The 18,345-nt window shown below is 40.6% G+C and overlaps 1 protein-coding gene across 1 annotated transcript in view; it reads left to right on the top strand.

The window, feature by feature from the left end:
* LOC127034479 (uncharacterized) overlaps nucleotides 1-18,345 on the top strand; it is a 1,011,597-nt gene that overhangs the window by 973,209 nt on the left and 20,043 nt on the right. Inside the window, exon 2 of the mRNA XM_050923362.1 lies at nucleotides 778-1,305. Within this exon, the coding sequence (XP_050779319.1) occupies nucleotides 778-1,305 (528 nt within the window). The remainder of the gene's footprint in view (nucleotides 1-777; nucleotides 1,306-18,345) is intronic.

Raw genomic sequence — 18,345 nt, 5'->3', positions numbered from 1 at the left:
TTTGGATTCACAGAGCTTGTGTCTGTGTATCTCTCCAGGAGCACCTGGAGGGGGGAAGGGAAAAAGGATTATTTCCCTTGGTTGTAAGACTCAAGGGATTTGGGTCTTGGGGTCCCCAGGGAAGGTTTTTCAGGGGGACCAGAGTGCCCCAAAACACTCTAATTTTTTGGGTGGTGGCAGCAGGTACCAGGTCCCAGCTGGTAACTAAGCTTGAAGGTTTTCATGCTAACCCCCATATTTTGGATGCTAAGGTCCAAATCTGGGACTAAGGTTATGACATGGTGTAGCAGCGGTTGGGATATAGACAGAATCCAGAAGCCAGTAGGAATATTATATTTTTCTTTTCTCTGCTAAGGGCTTTTTAGCAGAGAGAAACAGTTTGGTTTTAAAAGGGAACCAGAGAGAATTTTTTTTTTCTGCTCTCTCTGGCAGTTTGTGGCTTGCATAATAAGCAAGAAGCCATTAAGAAACTGTTAAGGGTCTTTTGTCACACAATAGCCCTCCCATTAGGAGGCAAGTACCAGCACTATATATATGCAAATAAAGTGGTTTTTCTAGTTTACGCTAGAGGAAGAAAAGGAAAAAAGCACTGTTGCTAGGCAGACTCCAGGAGGCAACAGAGCCTGCAGTTCAGAAGATAAACACCGGAGGGCACCCCAACACAAGAAAACAGGAATCATGACTTCTAAGGCAAAAATTGAGGCCGAAGAGCAATTCAAAGAAGCTGAACACAGGCGACAAATGGCGATGAAAGAAAGAGAAGAACAAATCAAACAGGCAGCACACAAAAGAAAACTAGAAGAAGAAGAGGTGGCCTACCGAAGGAAACAAGCAGAAGATGAGTTGGCCCACCGCCGAGAAATGGAAAAACAACAAAAAGAGAATGAAGAGAAGGAAAAACAGAGAAAACATGAACTGGACTTGGCAAAAGCTGGGCTGCCTGTGCCAGCCAACCCTAACAACCCGGCGCCAAATATTGCTCCACAGAACAGGAAATTTCCCACCTACAAGGCAGGTGATGACACCGAGGCCTTCTTGGAAAATTTTGAAAGAGCCTGTCTTGGGTACAACATCCCCGAGGACCAGTACATGGTAGAATTGAGGTCACAGCTCAGTGGACCTTTAGCAGAGGTGGCAGCTGAAATGCCTAAGCAGCAAATGAATGACTATAAACTTTTTCAAACCAAGGCCAGATACAGAATGGGGATAACCCCAGATCATGCCCGTCGGCGCTTCAGAACCCAAAAGTGGAAACCAGAGGTGTCATTTCCCAAACACGCCTACTACATTGCAAAAAACTATGAGGCCTGAATAACAGGAAACAACGTTCAAACCTTGGAAGAACTGCACCTCCTCATACAAATGGAGCAGTTCTTGGATGGTGTTCCTGAAGACATCACACGGTACATACAAGATGAAAAACCCAAAGATCTCGCTGAGGCGGGGGAGATTGGAGCCAAATGGATGGAAGTGGCAGAAAGCAAAAAAGCTACTGTCAAGGGGAACGATTACCCCAAGGGGCACACAGACCATAAACCCTACAACCGAGGACAGCCAAAGACCCCACATACCACCCAAGTAAAGCCACAGACACCCTATTCTTCCACCTCACCAGTCTCCAGTAACTCACCTCGGCCCAGTGACCCATCAGATGGAAGATGCTTTAAGTGTAATGAACTGGGACATATCAAGGCCAACTGTCCAAAGAACACCATGCGAGTGCAATTCATTACACCACCATCACACCAAAGATCCCCAGGCCCGGATGCCTCTCAAATACCCTTGGAGCGAAGGGAAAATTTGAGAGTGGGCGAAAAGAAGGTTACTGCGTGGAAAGACACGGGGGCACAAGTGTCAGCTATCCACCAATCCTTCGTTGACCCCAAATTCATCAACCCAAAGGCCAAAGTTACAATTTACCCCTTCATGTCACAAGCTGTAGACTTGCCTACAGCTCAACTGCCTGTCCAGTACAAAGGCTGGTCAGGAATGTGGACTTTTGCAGTCTATGACAATTATCCTATCCCCATGCTACTGGGGGAAGACTTGGCCAACCAGGTGAGGCGGGCCAAGAGAGTGGGAATGGTTACCCGTAGCCAAACCAGGCAAGCTTCCAGACCCATTCCTGTTCCTGAACCGTCCACAGAGGCCCCGTCTGTGTTACCAGAGACCCAGACAGAGGTAGTGGACCCGGATTCCATGCCAACCACTGAAACAGCCACAACACCTCCAGTCCCAGGCCCGGAACTGGAACAGCAACCAGCACCAGCGATTACAACCCCATCTTCAAACTCAACGCCAGTGGGCGCCAGCAAGCCACAACTGGCAGAAGCAACAGACAGCCATACCCAAAAGGCTCAGCCAGAGCCTGAAATACCCTCAGGTGCACCAGCGGAGAGCGGTTCACCAGCAACGGAAACAACCCCATCACCTACATCGCTTCCAGAAGGACCAAGCCCAAGTCCACAGTCTGAGGAAGAACTGGTGACCCCAGCCTCAAGGGAACAGTTCCAGACTGAGCAGGAAGCAGATGACAGCCTTCAGAAAGCGTGGGCGGCGGCACGAAGCACCCCACCGCCTCTCAGCTCTTCTAATCGATCCCGGTTTGTTATAGACCAAGGACTTTTATACAAGGAAATTCTTTCCGGTGGACACCGGGAAGAATGGCAGCCGCAAAAACAGTTGGTGGTTCCAACTAAGTACCGGGGGAAGCTCTTAAGCTTAGCCCATGATCATCCCAGTGGCCATGCTGGGGTGAACAAAACCAAGGACCGGTTGGGGAAGTCCTTCCACTGGGAGGGGATGGGCAAGGACGTTGCCAAGTATGTCCGGTCTTGTGAGGTATGCCAAAGAGTGGGAAAGCCTCAAGACCAGGTCAAGGCCCCTCTCCAGCCACTCCCCATAATTGAGGTCCCATTTCAGCGAGTAGCTGTGGATATTCTGGGTCCTTTCCCAAAAAAGACGCCCAGAGGAAAGCAGTACGTACTGACTTTAGTGGACTTTGCTACCCGATGGCCAGAAGCAGTAGCTCTAGGCAACACCAGGGCTAACACTGTGTGCCTGGCCTTAACAGACATCTTTGCCAGGGTAGGTTGGCCCTCCGACATCCTTACAGATTCAGGGTCTAATTTCCTGGCAGGGACCATGGAAAAACTGTGGGAAATTTCAGGGAAATTGAGTCTGTACTCACCAGGGAATTGGTGGAAGGAAGAAATCGGGGAGATCTGTGTGTTGGATTTGCTAGCCTGATTTTGCATTCCCTCTGGGGGAATAGAAAAGTACTTTTTGTTTCCAGAACTGGGAACGGAGAGGGGGAGTCACTCTGTTTGGATTCACAGAGCTTGTGTCTGTGTATCTCTCCAGGAGCACCTGGAGGGGGGGAAGGGAAAAAGGATTATTTCCCTTGGTTGTAAGACTCAAGGGATTTGGGTCTTGGGGTCCCCAGGGAAGGTTTTTCAGGGGGACCAGAGTGCCCCAAAACACTCTAATTTTTTGGGTGGTGGCAGCAGGTACCAGGTCCAAGCTGGTAACTAAGCTTGAAGGTTTTCATGCTAACCCCCATATTTTGGACGCTAAGGTCCAAATCTGGGACTAAGGTTATGACAGGTCCCCACTATGTGATAGAACCAAAGCCAGCAGAAGTAAATTGAAAGATTCTCATTGACTTCAAAGAACTTTACATCAGGTCTTTTAGGCACAACTGTCTCTGGAGTTGAGACACTCTAGAAATTGAATGTCCTTCAAGAGTGGACGTAAGGAGTTCACAATGGTATGCAATATCTGAAATTTACTGAGTATTATTATATTTAAAGCATTTTATTGTAAACACTGAGAACCCTAGTTAACCAAGAAAATCTCAAACTGATGCATAATCAGCCTTGTTTACTCAGTTATTTAGGTACATTTTCTACTCTGTGGCATTTTGAAAGACATTGTCATAATATAGTTAGTAAATAGATGCAAGATATTTCCTGCTAGCTTTTGAGAGACAATATTAGTAATACACAACAGTGACTCAAGATATCTTGTTCTCTTAACTAGCCATTAATAACTATTATGTTTAGTTATTCACTGGCAAACAAGTATCAAACAGCTTTTTATGGTAGATGACAGTAACTTCAGCATATTGGAGGAACAGATATGAGTTGTTCTGTTGCATCCCATGGGTGGTACTGAAAGCGCGCTAAGTTAACAGAGGGGAAACATGCAGCTTAGTGATACAAGTGAAGTCATATACAGATTTGTAATGGATTTAGCTTGTGTGATATGCTGTCATTTTGGAAAACATATACTTCTTCTTGCCAAATTTTCCATTTGAATAAACCATTATTTAGTAAGACGATTGGAATAAGAGACACTGTCACTCACTATGGTAATGTAAATGTAGCAGGCTGTAATATATTTTGTAGCAGCCAGATTGCTAAATCTGTAAAAAGGATGAGATTTTTTTAGTGTTTTTGTTTTTTTAGAAATGATCTTAATCTCCCTCCATGCCAGTTTTCTAGATGAACACTGTTGTCCACTGTAAGATATCTTTAGAGTAATAATAAGGAATATACTAATGTGCACATACAGCCCTCCTCCTCACCAGCTCGAGTCCGAAGACCATAAACTGAAATCAGTTGGTGCTGTAGATAATCACCGCTCAGCAGAATAAGATTTTTTTTTAAACAATTTTGGCCATAACCACAGCAGGTGCTTCAGCCTCTTTCCAAGTACTAGATCTATACAAAACTGCCCGAGAAAGATGTGCACCAGCCATCTCACCAATTTTTTGAAAACTCTCAGAACCCTTTGACAACAATCCAGATCCATTTGTTAACTGACGAACACTCCTGCAACAACTCTTTACCATTTGCTCCTTCCCTGCAAGGAGATCTCCTCTTACCCCCCTCCTCCCAAGACATCCTAGAAGTACAACTCCTCTTATTTTGCCCTTTGCAAGTAACCATTTCATAGATGAACCCTACTTTCACACCTCATCAGGAGTACCTGAGCACAGGTCTCCCCACCTGCACTATGCCCCAACAAACTCTTCAGATTAAAGTCTATATCCTACTGCTGCCATACCCTCCTAATTTCATAATGTCTTTCACCTGGAAGTTAATGTTCCAGGGATTTGAAAATAGAACACTACTTGCTTCAGTGTGGTTATAGTATTATAACAGGGCAAAATCTGGCTTAATATATGCATAATAGAATTAAATCAAATCAAATTAAATTAGATACGAGTAATTTTTTCTTAACATTTTTTCTCAGTCAAAATGCTCAAAAGCTACTACAAAATTATAGTCCAAAAGCCAGTTTTCCCCTAATGTAAAGCCATTGGTGTCAACAGCATTACACTAGGCATGAATTTATTTGGTAATTGAATTGTGCAAGTTAAAGCAGGTTAGGCACCTCGTAAGAAAATATTTTGAGTCCCATAAACCACAGGCAGAAAAAGATATTATATGTCTCTAACAATTAGACTATCTAAGTAGACAGTTTGCTTAGTATTTCCTTGATAATATCAAGCAAGACATCTGAGACAAGTATACCAAACTGGAATATTTTATTCAACTCTGTATTAGAGTATGGTTGGTGTGGGCTTTATCAGATTTGTAGAAAGGGTAAATACTTATCTAAAATACACCAACTCATACATTCACAGGGAAAATTCTGTTCTGTATAGCCCAATTGGTTTCAGAATTTGGTTCAATATCTTTAGTAAGAGATTAAATGAGATGCATTTGTCTGGTCAATACATCAAATGCTCACAGAGCAGAAATCAAGGTAGGCTAACCTCCTTAACTCTAACATGTAAAAGCAAAAATGTTTATCAGGTACATAACTAGAATGACTAGGATCAATGTTAACAGTGTTTGTCTCCAAGTGACTTTACAAATGCTAACAGGTTACATTAATTTATTTTCTTCCTTTCTCCCTCACCTCACCTTGACAATCAAAATACAAAAGGAGCTCTTAAAAACGATAAAGTCATTGCGGAGAAACTAAATGGATTCTTTGCTTCAGTCTTCACAGCTGAGGATGTTAGGGAGATTCCCAAACCTAAGCCGGCTTTTGTAGGTGACAAATTTGAGGAACTGTCACAGATTGAAGTGTCACTAGAGGAGGTTTTGGAATTAATTGATAAACTCAACATTAACAAGTCACCGGGATCAGATGGCATTCACCCAAGAGTTCTGAAAGAACTCAAATGTGAAGTTGCGGAACTATTAACTAAGGTTTGTAACCTGTCCTTTAAATCAGCTTCGGTACCCAATGACTGGAAGTTAGCTAATGTAACGCCAATATTTAAAAAGGGCTCTAGAGGTGATCCCGGCAGTTACAGACCGGTAAGTCTAACGTCGGTACATGGCAAATTAGTCTAAACAATAGTTAAGAATAAAATTGTCAGACACATAGAAAAACATAAACTGTTGAGCAATAATCAATATGGTTTCTGTAAAGGGAAATCGTGTCTTACTAATCTATTAGAGTTCTTTGAAGGGGTCAACAAATATGTGGACAAGGGGGATCCAGTGGACATAGTGTACTTAGATTTCCAGAAAGCCTTTGACAAGGTCCCTCATCAAAGGCTCTTACGTAAATTAAGCTGTCATGGGATAAAAGGGAAGGTCCTTTCATGGATTGAGAACTGGTTAAAAGACAGGGAACAAAGGGTAGGAATTAAATGGTAAATTCTCAGAATGGAGAGGAGTAACTAGTGGTGTTCCCCAGGGGTCAGTCCTAGGACCAATCCTATTCAATTTATTCATAAATGATCTGGAGAAAGGGGTAAACAGTGATGTGGCAAAGTTTGCAGATGATACTAAACTACTCAAGATAGTTAAGACCAAAGCAGATTGTGAAGAACTTCAAAGATCCCACAAAACTAAGTGATAGGGCAACAAAATGGCAAATGAAATTTAATGTGGATAAATGTAAAGTAATGCACATTGGAAAAAATAACCCCAACTATACATACAATATGATGGGGGGCTAATTTAGCTACAACGAGTCAGGAAAAAGATCTTGGCGTCATCGTGGATAGTTCTCTGAAGATGTCCATGCAGTGTGCAGAGGCGGTCAAAAAAGCAAACAGGATGTTAGGAATCATTAAAAAGGGGATAGAGAATAAAACAGAGAATATCTTATTGCCCTTATATAAATCCATGGTACTCCCACATCTCGAATACTGTGTACAGATGTGGTCTCCTCACCTCACAAAAGATATTCTAGCACTAGAAAAGGTTCAGAAAAGGGCAACTAAAATGTTTAGGGGTTTGGAGAAGGTCCCATACAAGGAAAGATTAAAGAGGCCAGGCCTCTTCAGCTTGGAAAAGAGGAGACTAAGAGGGGGATATAATAGAGGTATATAAAATCATGAGTGACGTAGAGAAAGTGGATAAGGAAAAGTTATTTACTTATTCCCATAATACAAGAACTAGGGGTCACCAAATGAAATTAATAGGTAGCAGGTTTAAAACAAATAAAAGGAAGTTCTTCTTCACACAGGGCACAGTCAATTTGTGGAACTCCTTACCTGAGGAAGTTGTGAAGGCTGGGACTATAACAATGTTTAAAAGGGAACTGGATAAATTCATGGTGGCTAAGTCCATAAATGGCTATTGGCCAGGAAGAGTAAAGAATGGTGTCCCTAGCGTCTTTTCATCAGAGGATGGAGATGGATGGCAGGAGAGAAATCACTTGGTCATTGCCTGTTAGCTTCACTCCCTCTGGGGCACCTGGCATTGGCCACTGTCAGTAGACAGAAAATGGGCTAGATGGACCTTTGGTCTGACCCGGTACTGCCATTCTTATGTTCTCTTTGAAATGTACCTGTCTTTAAGCTAAGTAATAAATAGAGATGGGCTGAAGTCAAGATACCCACCTATCTAAGATGCTGCTAAATTACTTTTGAATAGTTGGCTATGGCAACCTACCTCTTAACCCAGAAAAGGAAAGATCAAGTGTTGGGTTCATTTGCTATACCTAATATCTATGAAAAAAGTTAGGAGAGAGAGACACTGTTTTCAAGTATTAACTGGAGGCTGGTTTAGAGACAGCTAAAGGCATTAGAGCTCTGAGAACATCCGTCTTCTGGGCACTGAAGTTCTGAGAGTCCATTTCAGATGGCTCTCCTTGCAAAGCCAATATATTAAATATATAAAGTAATTTTTACAATTTTAAAATATTTTGGCAACTTACAATTTTGCAGTTTCTTGTCATTAACGTTGCCTATAAACTATTAGATTTGAGACCTAAAGTGAGGATTCATATGAACTGTCAAAAAAAAAAATTTGAATCCTCCTGCATGTTTTGGGTGGGCACTGATCTCCACGGTCTCCGATTCATAAATATATAGCCATTGGTTTGATTTTTGAACAATGCATTTCTGGTGTGGGGCTTGAATCCAGAATGCTTCTTAAAGCATCATTACCCATTTGAATGGAAGAGTCAGATTTAGGTCAAGATTTAAAATTTGAGCTGTCAGTTTATTAGGTTGGAGCAGCTGGCAGGGGCAGCACTAAGAAATCAGCCCCAGAAGGAGTAAAAAGCAGACATAGATGAAAGCGTAAACGTGATAAGTAAAGGGTGAAACTACAAGTCACAGGAGACAAATATGTTAAACTAAAACATGAAATCAAGACTTGGTTCTTTATAATGAGACAATACCATTGTGGGTACTATTATATTAGTAGCCAGAGAATAGAATCTACTTAAATATCAGGTACTCCTACTGTGAAAAATGTGACCCTAACAGTTGTGAAAATCTCAATTCCTGTAATAAGTCTCTAGTGATTTGAGAGTATGATAAATACAAGAGAGTGGGGTAAAAGAGAGCAGATGAAAGGCTACTATAACAAAGCAAAAAGAATGAGGAGTACTTGTGGCACCTTAGAGACTAACAAATTTATTTGGGCATAAGCTTTTGTGGGCTAAAACTCACTTCATCAGATGCATGCCTTTGAAAATACAGTGGGAAGATGTATATATTCAGAGAACATGAAAAAATGGGGGTTGCCATAACAACTGTAACAACACTAATCAATTAAGGTGGGCTGTTATCAGCAGGAGAAAAAAATTGTAGTGATAATCAGGATGGCCGATTTCAAACAGTTGACAAAAAGGTGTGAGTAACAATAGGGGGAAAATTAGCATGGGGAAATAGTTTTTTGTTTGTATAATGACCCATCCACTCCTAGTCTTTATTCAAGCCTAATTTAATGGTATCCAGTTTGCAAATTAATTCCAGTTCTGCAGTTTCTCATTGGTGTCTGTTTTTGAAGGTTTTTTTTGTTGAATTGCAACTTTTAGGTCTGTAATTGAGTGTCCAGGGAGGTTGAAGTGTTCTCCAACTGGTTTTTTAATGTTATAATTCTTGACGTCTGATTTGTGTCCATTTATTCTTTTATGTAGAGACTGTACAGTTTGGCCAATGTGCATGGCAGAGGTGCATTGCTGGCACATGATGACATATATCACATTGGTAGATGTGCAGGTGAATGAGCCCTTGATGGTGTGGCTGCTGTGATTGGGGCCTGTGATGGTGTTCCTTGAATAGATATGTGGACAAAGTTGGCAAATGCCTCTGTTGCAAGGATAGGTTCCTGGGTTAGTGTTATTGTTGTGTGGTGTGTGGTTGCTGGTGAGTATTTGTTTCGGGTTGGGAGTCTGTCTGTAAGCGAGGACTGGCCTGTCTCCCAAGATCTGTGAGAGTGAGGGATTGTCCTTCAGGATAGGTTGTAGATCCTTGATGTGCTGGAGAGGTTTTAGTTGGGGGCTGAAGGTGACGGCTAATGGTGTTCTGATACTTTCTTTGTTGGGCCTGTCCAGTAGTAGGTGACTTCTGGCTACTCTTCTGGCTCTATCAATCTGTTTCTTCACTTCAGCAGGTGGGTATTGCAGTTTTAAGAATGATAGAGATTTTGTCTCTGTCTGAGAGATTGGAGCAAATGTGGTTGTATCTTAGAGATTTGCTGTAGAAAATGGATCGTGTGATGTGGTCTAGATGAAAGCTGGAGGCATGTAGGTAAGTATAGCGGGCAGTGGGTTTCTGGTATAGGGTGGTGGTTATTAGCACTGTAGTGTCCAGGAAGTGGATCTCTTGTGTGGATTGGCCCAGGCTGAGGTTGATGGTGGGATGGAAATTGTAGAAATCTTGGTGGAATTCCCAAGGGCTTCTTTTCCATGGGTCCAGATGATGATGTCATCAATGTAGCACAAGTAGAGTAGGGGTATTAGGGGACGAGAACTGAGGAAGTGTTGTTCTAAGTCAGCCATAAAAATGTTGGCATACTGTGAGGCCATGCGGGTACCAATAGCAGTGCCGCTGACTTGAAGCTATATATTGTCCCCAAATGTGAAATAGTTGTGGGTGAGGACAAAGTCACAAAGTTCAGCCATCAGGGTTGCTGTGACATTTTGAAGTGAAGACTCATTTTTGTGTCTGATTTCAATCTATGACAAAAATTTTGCTTTTGCCATGATGAAAGTGGCAACATTTCACATCCTGAAAATAGTATGACTCTTTTAAAAAAAAATTGTTTGTGCCAAAATTTGAAGGGTAGAGTACAAAATATTATTGTTTTGAAAACCCGGAAAAGATCTATGCATGGAATGTTTTTGTTTGTTTCATTTTATTTTTCTTTTGTGTGGTTGTTTATGTTTTGTTTGTGTGTGTCAGTGGAGATACTTTTTACATAAGGCAACACATTACAGTAAGTCAATAATAGTACAAAACTGGAAAAGAACTTCTGAGCAATCTCAGCATGGATGATACTCCATGGCAGTTCTAGCTTTGGTAGCAAGATCATTTAAAGGACAGGTCTTTCTTATGTTGCCAAGTTTTCCCCAATCTATTCCAAACAGTAGTGCTCAACAGGGATGGACAAATAATGAAAGAGATTATTCACATGCATTCAGGGACTTCTAAATGGAATTTCACTTTCATCATGATTGTGCCCTTTGTTGTTCACCTTTTGCAAGCATTCATGTGAGAAAAATTTAGTTAATATGAATGTTTGCTGAAAGTATATTCTGAGCTGCAGCCAAGATCCATTTAATAACAGAGTGAATTTTGTTTTGAGCAAAACAAAAAATCATTTTAGGCAGAAGGGGTTGTAGGTTATTAAGTTTAGGTCATGCAGTCAGAAAACAGAAACACCATGTGACTTAGGTGACCACACACACAACTCAAATAATGAACTGCAAATACTGAATATGCTCAGTGAACAGTTTTGGGTTAAGAGCCAGGACTAACTTGTTCTTACTAAAGATTCAAACAATTTCAAAAGCTAACCATGTTTTAAAAAGAAACTATGTATGTTCAGATATAACAAACCAAAGGAGCTACATTTGCTGGATATTTGCCCAACTATAATGGTGAGTTTTCAAACATGTCTTTCAGCAACTCCAGGAAAAGGCATTCCATTAACATATAGTGTGCGACAAATGACTACATCAGTTCCGTCCCTATGCGGGCAGACTATCAGAACCAGCTTCTCCCATCTTTCAGAATAATCTAAAAACTTGTACTATTTTCTGTTGCCTTAATTATATGCCAAGAAAGGGTAGAGCAAAATGATACATAAATATGCCAACAAAAAGAGACAAGTATGCATTATTTGTCCCTTTTACTGTTTATACTGAATCAAGCCTGAATTAGTATTCCTGGCTTGTTGTTGTAGCTTTTGGCTCCTAGACTTCTAAGTGCATTTACTAGTAATCTCCGTGCATGCTGACAGATATGCCACAATACCTTAATCGCCATTGGCTACAAGGCTAATAAAGGTTCGTAACAAAGCAGAATTCCGTAGGGGCTCATTTTTTAAACAGGTAATATCAAGCCCTATGAACTTTTAATGCCCACTCTGTCCTATTTAGATAGTCATGGCTCAGAACTTGTATTAAAAGTAGCAAGGAATGCTTGTTCAGAAGTGTTTGAAAATATTGCAAATTCAATTGTAATATAAGCTTAGTCCAAACTAATCCTATCCTTTACTGATCTTTGCAGAAACAGTTCTTTCATTTAGCAGCTTCGTTTCCCATCTTTCAGCTTTTCTTACTCCCCAGTCCTTCTATTTTATATTATTTAGTCATCAAGAATTTGTTTGATGGGGCTGCTGCCATTTAGGTGTGTAGTCTGATAGGTTTGTTGTGCTCACCCCAGAGCAAATCCTATTTTTCATTCTATTTCCACTGCAGCCTCATTTTCATCTCAACACTGCATTCTTCAGGAGCTAGTCAATACCTTTTTCCTTTGTAAGACAATGAATATGTTTACTTTTTGCTATACCTCTCCAGCTCTGTGTACAGAGCTTTGGAGTTTCTTTTTTCTATTTCTCTGCACATTACACACACACTAAATTCATCCAGAAGCTAAAAATAAATGAAATTGAAAGTCAAGAAGGAAGTGTGTGTGTGTGTGTGATTTCAGTAAGATCTTTCAATAACACTAATAGAATACTAGATTAGAATACAATAGCAGTGTTGTAATTGATGACCCCAGTGCGCAATTGCTAATCACAACCTCAGTCCACTTAAATAGTGAAATATTTTGTATCCTTTGTAAATTAGCTGCAGCATTACTTACATAAGGTCTGATTTGCCTTTTACACTCATATATGGTTCCAACCTTCATTTAAGTCAATAGGAAATGGATCCATATACAGTTGTCTGAGAACAAAATTGGACCTTGAATACTTGAATAAACTGACACAAAATCAAGACTATCTTAGTGTGGCACAAATATCTCGTTCCTATTCATGTTAAATACTGGTGGCCTGATCCCACACTTGTGTAAATTATCATAACTCTATTGAAGTTAATGGAGCTGTGACCATTTACATCTGGATGTGCTTTTATAGTGCTGATAATGATAACACAGTTTTTCTTAGTGCTCAACAAACAAGGCAGATATCAAGCCCAAAACCTCAAAAGGTATTTCAATGTTTAACACCCGTTGAATTCAATGTGAGTTAAGTGTCTAAATACATTTGAGGATCTGGACCCAACTCTATGCCCTGAACTATTCCCACTGTCTTTCACGAGGCTACTTCCTTCTCCCCAGAGTACCGTCCAGCCAATACAGACCTTTGATTTTCTTCCCTCTGACACAAGTAACTTTAAACACTGAAATTAAACTCTTTTTCTTGGGATATAAAGCTACACCAATTCAGAGACATTCCAGATGGCATCTCTCCACAGGCAGCCATGTTTCTGCTGAGTATTTTTCTGGCTGTCTCACTGCTCTGATCTTTCACCTCATCTTCCTATGGCATGCCCCAGAAATGTACTATCTTCCATCACAATAGGTCAAATACTGATCATACTATAAATCTAATACCAACCTGTCTTCATGGTTAGAGATACTCAGACTTTCCAAACTGGTAGAATCATCTGAAATTGCTTTAGAAAAACCAGAGGTAATAGGTAGCTGAGAGGGCAGACATTAAGAAATTAAAAGTAAAAGTAAAAACTTTTAAAAAATATTTAGTTATTTGGGACCCACTGATTCCTGGCACCAGCATGACACCTCATAAGCTTCCAACTGCATTGCTTCTATCTAATATATTTATCTGATTACGCAACAGAAAAAAATGCCATTTGACTTCTGTGACCAATTGCAATCAAGCAATTCATCTCAAATTTCACATATCAAATAGTGACTAGCAGGCCTGAAAATCAATACTATTGAAATAAGTCATCTAGCTATTGAACTTAACAAATCTGAGATCTGTTTGAGGACATTGCTCTAAGAGAAAGAAACTAAATTTTTTGAATAAAGTGTAATTTGAATAACTTATTCAACTTCAATATTAATTGTTTCATTTTTGGTTAAGAGATCATTTAGAATGAGCTCTTCCCTGTGAAGAGAGCCAACACAGGGGTTGCATTCCACTTATTTTGTATTTTGGGGGGTTAACTAGGATTTAAATGGTGCATGAGTTCTGTACTGGTCTTCAGCACTGCATTATAACAAATGAAAAAATAGGACATTTCCATACCTATGTACTATATATTAGTGCAAGTTTGATGGTTCTTAATGATGATTCAAGAGATCCTTCTTGAAAAGGGACAGATACTAAATTGTATCCTTTTTTTTCTTTCTAAGAAGATTATTTTTAAAAAGCATGTTTTCTTCTAATAGCTTTTACATTTTGTCCGTAAAAGAAAATCACATACCGTCAGTCATCCTTTCAGAGAAAGCCTTATGTTTTTGTAAAAATATGCCCAATTTACCATACTGTTTGTACAGTGCTGCCAGTCTTTAAGATTTCATTGTTCATCACAAAGTCAAATCTAATCCTTTCACTGTTCGGTTTCCTCACTATAACTACAATTAATATGTCCTTGATCTCACTCTTATATGTGCCTTCCTTTTTATCAACATTTGGCAGTGCTATACCTTCTGTGTTGCTATAGTTCTTCAACCATTTACAATGAAATATCTTAAGCATATCTAAGTGACAACCTCTATGGATGTAAAAATAGTATTGTTAAGTTTTACTGTAGTGCTTTTCAATATTCTTATCTGGCTTTCATACAATTCTTCTTTACACTAAGATTTCTATAGCTAGTCATTAGCATCAGCATCCTCAGTTGGAAATCCGACTTGACCATTTGTTATGACCATAGTTGTTGTATTATGTGGAGGTCATTATATATTACTGAGGAAAAGCATGTACCATTTAGCAATCAGTCATGTATGGCTTTAATGGCAGAAATCATTTCACTTCCATTTGGTATTAAAAGATATTGAATTTGTTGCCACGGTGGTCCTATAAATAACAGCTCGACGGTCCATTAAATGGTAAACACAAAAATGTCTGAAAGGATATATTTTGATTCTTAAAACATATGTCTTTAATGTACCATTATGATAATTTAGCCCTTACTATTTCTTTGTGAAATTACCTCTGAGGTTTGCACTGGAGATCTGAGGACACGATTTTATTTCATCAGTCCTAGTATTTAGAGTGTTCTTGTTAAGAAAGCTAATGATTCCCCATAGTTGTGTGATACCATTTTCACTATCTGGATGCATTGATTTTTTTTTTTTTTTTGTGTTCAGGATCCTAAAGATATAAAGTCAATGGAGTAAACACTAGCAAAATGTAGAGCTGATATTCCACTTCCATCAGGCCAGAGTTTGTTTCTGTTTCTGGTCTTATGGTTACGGTACTGGTATGGGATTCTGAAGGCCTGATTCTACTATAGATCTTCTGTGTGACATTGGGCAAGTCACTTGCTTTCTGTATGCCTCTGTTATCCATAAAATGGAAATAATAATGCCACATCTCTCCTACCACTTGTCTATTTACACTGTAGGGTCCTGGGAGCAAGGACTGTCTTACTCTTAGTACATTAAAACTAAGGGTATGTCTCCACTACCTGCCGGATCAGCGGGCAGCGATTGATCCAGCAGAGATTGATTTATCGCATCTGTAGCCTGTTACATAGATACTCGTAGGTTTTTTTTTGTTTCTCTAAGCTAATATAGCCAAAAAAAAGCTGATATATAATCAATAATTGTAAAAACAAAATTTAATTGGGATCATTATTCATCCAGATCAAGAAAATTGTTGAATCCCTTGGCTGCTATCTATTACACTGGGATGGCACTAGATGATTTGGTAATATCCTACTTGGATTCCCTATTATGAGATTTACGTCTGTTTTGCTGCATAATATCACCATTATTTACATATGTCCATTCTACATCCAACTAAAACACATTTCATATTTTGTGATAGCTAGTGCTTTTTGCTCTTAGGTCACTGGGAAATTGATGCTCTATCTAAAAATCTCTAGAGTGAGTTACTAAACATTTCATGTGTGTGAACAGGTCACACTTTCTTCCTCTATGTTCTTTTTCTATTTAGTCTCTAGGCCAGAAGGTGTAACCCGTACTCTGCTGGCTGGATAATGTGTGGTCAGACCAGATGGATCTAACTAAATTCAGTTTACCTGTAACTAGACTTCAGTTCACGAAAATGTTAAAATTTGGGGCACAGAGTGTGAAAATGCACTACTCCTACAGCCTCGTGGAGGGACATATTCCTCCCCATCCCCTAAGTTGTTGCCTCTCTGGTGCAATTCTCTTGGCTCACCAATATGTTTAGGCACAGCACATCCATACTACTTGCTATGGTCCCTCTCCTTCAACTGCAGCCCCCATCAAGTCATTCTGAACCTTCTCTCTCTGCTGGTTCACCCTGCCTTTCCTGCCTTCTCTCTTTCCTTCCAGAATGCCCTCTCTTAAGAAAGAAAGACGCTCAGGGCCATATATTTTCATTCAGGATGCAAACACCCAAATTTAAATGTGCATGTTCTATGTGGTTTTTCACACTGTCTGAGGAGGACGTTAATTTGTATAGAGTTGTAGACAAAATCCTGGAACCCTGTCCTGAAGAGGATTTCCTGCCCTGCAGTCCATTGATTAACACTGAGATCCAGCCATCTAGCAGGGTCCTAGAGCCCAGGGTCCAGGCCACGCCCAAATGTCTACATGGCAGGTAAACAGCCCCTTAGTGTGAGCCTGGCTGCAGGTTTTTAACTGCAGTGCAGGTGTACCCTAAGGCTCTAGGACCATACACATGAAATCAACAATAGTAGACATTGCTGTGTTTATTTTTAAATTGTATTGGTTAAGAGAAGTGAGGAGTGCTTAGTCTCTTAAAAACCTGTTTGCAGAAAACATTACCTCGGATCACTCAATTTCTTTAATTTATCCATTTTTCCCCCTTCATTAGGATTTGCTTGAGGACGTCAACACTGGAATCCCAATCTGAATCCATGACTGAGATATAACCCCCACAATTTAATGAACTGCCAGGATCTGCTTCATTACTTCAAACACTGGAGAATAAGAAGAGAACACAAAAGGTAATTATCACATACTTCAGTCCCATTCATTCTCGTTTACTTGCACTTTTAAAAATAAGTATATCATGTGAATTCAGTTCTTGTAGAAGATGTCATATTGACAGCTCTGGTATACAAAAGCCTCTGTTTATTTATAGAGAACAGACTTCTATTTATCCTACAGAACAGGTGTGGTACATTGCAAGCCAACTCCCATTCACCTCTATAGGTCTCCCTCTTCCATGGCAATTGAAGGTATCTCCACACGTGATCATAAGTGAAATCGCAGCATGTGTAGACATATCTGAGCTAACTTGGATCTAGTGAGCTCAAGCTGAGGCAACTCATGTGGTAGCATGGTTAGCTGCTCGAGTACATGCTTTTTGTCCTGAACGTGTGTCAGCTTCACTGCTGTGTTAGTGGAGGTAGCTGTATCAAAGCTAACTTGAGTATGTCCACTTGTGCTACAGTCACACTCCGATTGCAGTGTAGACATACCCTTAGACATGACTTTGGAAATGATGTGTCTCCACTGTCTGTGAGGCTGTTGGGATTTGAGCATGCTAACAAATGATTCACGTACACCTTCATTGGTTCAGCTCTGCAGGGGCTAATGATATTTTTTCAGGGCAGGTCTGTACTGGCCTTGGGGAGTAATAGGAGGAAGACTAGCAGGTCTGCCACACAGTGGATCCACTAGCTAATCTTCTCCTGAAGAGAAGCCTCTCTGGCACAGTGTGGGCAGCTCTAGGGCTGTAGTGGTGTTTGTGAAATGCTGCACTTTGGAGCTTGGGAAAGAGAGTGTCTTTACACACAATTCCAGCTGGTGGGCAGCTCCACTGCTGCAAACACATTCCTCAAGATTAGTAGGGGTGTGGCATGGATTTTGCTCCTAGTGAGTAGAGAGAAGAGCTGGCCAGATGTTCTCCAATGGAATGCTTTTCCCCTTGAGAAAGCTGATTCATCAAAATTGAAATATTCCACAGAGACAGTTCTGATTTAGATGACAGTCCAATGGAAAGCAGGAAGGTTTCTGTCAGAAAGCAGCCTGGTTTTTTTCCTGCTTGCTTGTGCAGCTCATCAGCAGCCTGCCAGGTACACTGATGGGGTGCCAAGGACTTGGAACCCAGGAGGCACCAGCTTCTACATTCCCAGGCTTCTTGGCTCCTCCACACCTTATCTGGCAGGCTGTCATAGAGCTAGTTTCCAGACATACCAGGGCTATTAGTGCTTCCAAAGCTTGCCAAGTGGAATGATAGAGAGCTGGACCCCGGGAGCACTGGCTCCCAAGCTCTCAGTCACATAGTCTCTTGGCAGCCTGTGCTCCCAGGGCCTTCAGGATCCCAGCTCCCTATCATTCTGCCTGGCAAGCTTCAGAAGCACTAGTAGCCTTCGTAAGGGGAATCACAGCCTCCAAGGTGAATTGCAACATTTTTTGTTTTTTTACATTCTGAACTGGAATGAAACCAGATTTCACATGTCTAAATCCTC

This window comes from Gopherus flavomarginatus, chromosome 14 (assembly GCF_025201925.1).
Source record: "Gopherus flavomarginatus isolate rGopFla2 chromosome 14, rGopFla2.mat.asm, whole genome shotgun sequence".
In the NCBI taxonomy this organism is placed as follows: Eukaryota; Metazoa; Chordata; order Testudines; family Testudinidae; genus Gopherus; species Gopherus flavomarginatus.
Note: the sequence above shows the minus strand (reverse complement) of the source record. Positions and strands in the feature narration are given on the sequence as shown.